Genomic DNA, 2,193 nt, shown 5'->3' with positions numbered 1-2,193 from the left:
ATATTAGTTTGCAAACTAATCCTGACTGCAATGACAATTATAATGACCATATCGGGATTTGATCCTGTCCGTCTATCTTCTCGTAACTAGATTTAATCTTCTCCCTCTATATTTTCCAAAATATGTTTAATCCTATCTGTGTATATTCACCTATTTTTAAGCCTAACTACTAGATATATTTACGGAGTAAACGATACGTGTCAGTTTCTTACTATACTAACCTTATGATAAGTCCTATTGGCTGGCTTGTGCTTACGAGGCACTCAAAGGCGAGTAAAACTCCTCAACACAACTGGTCTTAAACTACTTCAAAGCTTTGCTTAGAGAATGAATAATGAGGGAGCCCAGCTCTGCATCTATAGATATCACCTGTCTTCTACCCCAGTTTTCCTTAGCAGACGTCTTTTCGGTCTTCCTCTTTTCTACTGAAGAAGTAGAGGCCAAAACAAGCGGCCGACAAAGCAGTCCCCACAAACCCTCATCCGACTACCTTTTCATCAGATGAAGAATCCGTGACCTTTTCCTTAGAACGCAATCAGGTTCACCCCTATTCATTAGAATCTAGATACAGATGCATTAACCGAGAGAGTTCCCCCAATACCTGGTCATCGAAAATCAAGCCAGTACGCAAGTGGACTTCAACTACCCAAAAGCTTACGTAGATACTTTGACTTTGAGGGATCTCAACTCTACATCTACAGACATCATCTGTCTTCTTCCCTAGCCTTCCTTTGCAAGCACCATACCTGTCTTCCAGATTTCCACCGCAGAACCAAGACAAGAAGTAGATGGCAAAACGAGAGGCTAACGTAGCCGTCCTCCCAAACTCCAATCCGCTGATCTCTTCCTCGGACAGAGAATCCATGAAAGACAATCTCTTCTTCACGTCGTCCCCATTGGAGAGCATCGCCGGCTTGTGGCACGAAATCCACGGAGCGAGGGACTGGGCGGGCCTTCTTCATCCCCTCCATCCGTTGCTACGCCAAGAACTCATCAAATACGGAGGCTTTGCGCAGGCCACTTACGATGGCTTCGACACCGACCCTTCTTCCCACAAATGCGGGAGCTGCCGCTTCGGCCAAGAGACCCTCTTCTCGCAGCTTGGCCTGTCCACCGCCCACTACGAGGTCACCCGCTATCTCTACGCTACGTCCCGCGTTAAGATGCTCTCCTCGGTCGCACGGTTAAAGGCAACCACAACGTGGCGTCGGAACTCCAATTGGATGGGCTTCGTCGCCGTTAGCTCAGACGAAGAGAGCCAGCGCATAGGCAGACGGGATATCGTAGTCGCCTGGCGAGGGACCTTGACCGCTACAGAGTGGATAAAGAACGTGCAGTTATGGCTCAAGCCTCTTTGTGGCACTGCGAAAGTGATCCACGGCTTCCACAGCGTCTACACCTCGATGTACAAGTCCACACCGCAGTACGATAAAACTAGCGCCTCTGAACAGTTTATGAACGAGGTTACGCGGCTAGTGGGCAAGTACAGAGGCGAGGGAGAAGAGCTCTCTTTGACGGTGACAGGGCATAGCCTTGGCGGAGCGCTGGCTATTCTCAGTGCCTATGAAGCAGCCGCGGCTAAAATCCCAGGCCTTTCTAGAGTTAGCGTCTTCACCTTCGGAGCTCCTCTCGTGGGCAACAAAGGGTTTGCCAGGGAGCTTGAAAACTTGGGGGTGAAGGTTTTACGGGTGGTGAGCAAGCAGGACCTCGTGCCTAAGCTCCCAGGCACCCTTCTTAAGCGGGTCTACTCTCACGCCGGCGTTGTACTCTCGATGGACACGGCAAGTTCGTTGCTCCTTAGACGGAGCTTGAACCATACCGCCAGTTTTCACTCTCTCGACACGTATCTTCATTTCTTGGAGGCTATTGGCAGCGAGGCCAGAAGAGATCTAGCGTTGGTAAACAAGAGCTTGGGTGTTTTGAGGAAGGAACTGAGCATCACAGCGCATTGGTGTTGGCTGAAGGGATTATGCTCTGGCCAAACCTGGTGGAGCTGCGGCGAAGGCGCGAGACGGACTCAGCCTGGCTTTGTTTTTCCTCCATTCATTTTTCCATTTCCGTTTTAGCGGTTTGATCTCCACGGGTGAGATATTATTGTCGTCTAGGAATGAAAGGTGGCCCGATTAGCCTTGTTCACCCACTCTGTTGTAATGATCCAATTCTGGAATAATATTAAAATTATTCTCTGGTCAA

The 2,193-nt window shown here is 49.2% G+C and overlaps 1 protein-coding gene across 1 annotated transcript; it reads left to right on the top strand.

Moving 5' to 3' along the window:
* The first annotated feature begins 711 nt into the window (after positions 1-711).
* DLAH (alpha/beta-Hydrolases superfamily protein) lies at positions 712-2,193 on the top strand. Its single transcript, XM_078581346.1, has one exon. The coding sequence runs from the start codon at positions 789-791 to the stop codon at positions 2,064-2,066; it is 1,278 nt and encodes a 425-aa protein (XP_078437472.1). The 5' UTR covers positions 712-788; the 3' UTR covers positions 2,067-2,193.

This window comes from Wolffia australiana, chromosome 9 (genome assembly GCF_029677425.1).
Source record: "Wolffia australiana isolate 7733 chromosome 9, ASM2967742v1".
Classification (NCBI taxonomy): Eukaryota; Viridiplantae; Streptophyta; class Magnoliopsida; order Alismatales; family Araceae; genus Wolffia; species Wolffia australiana.
Note: the sequence above shows the minus strand (reverse complement) of the source record. Positions and strands in the feature narration are given on the sequence as shown.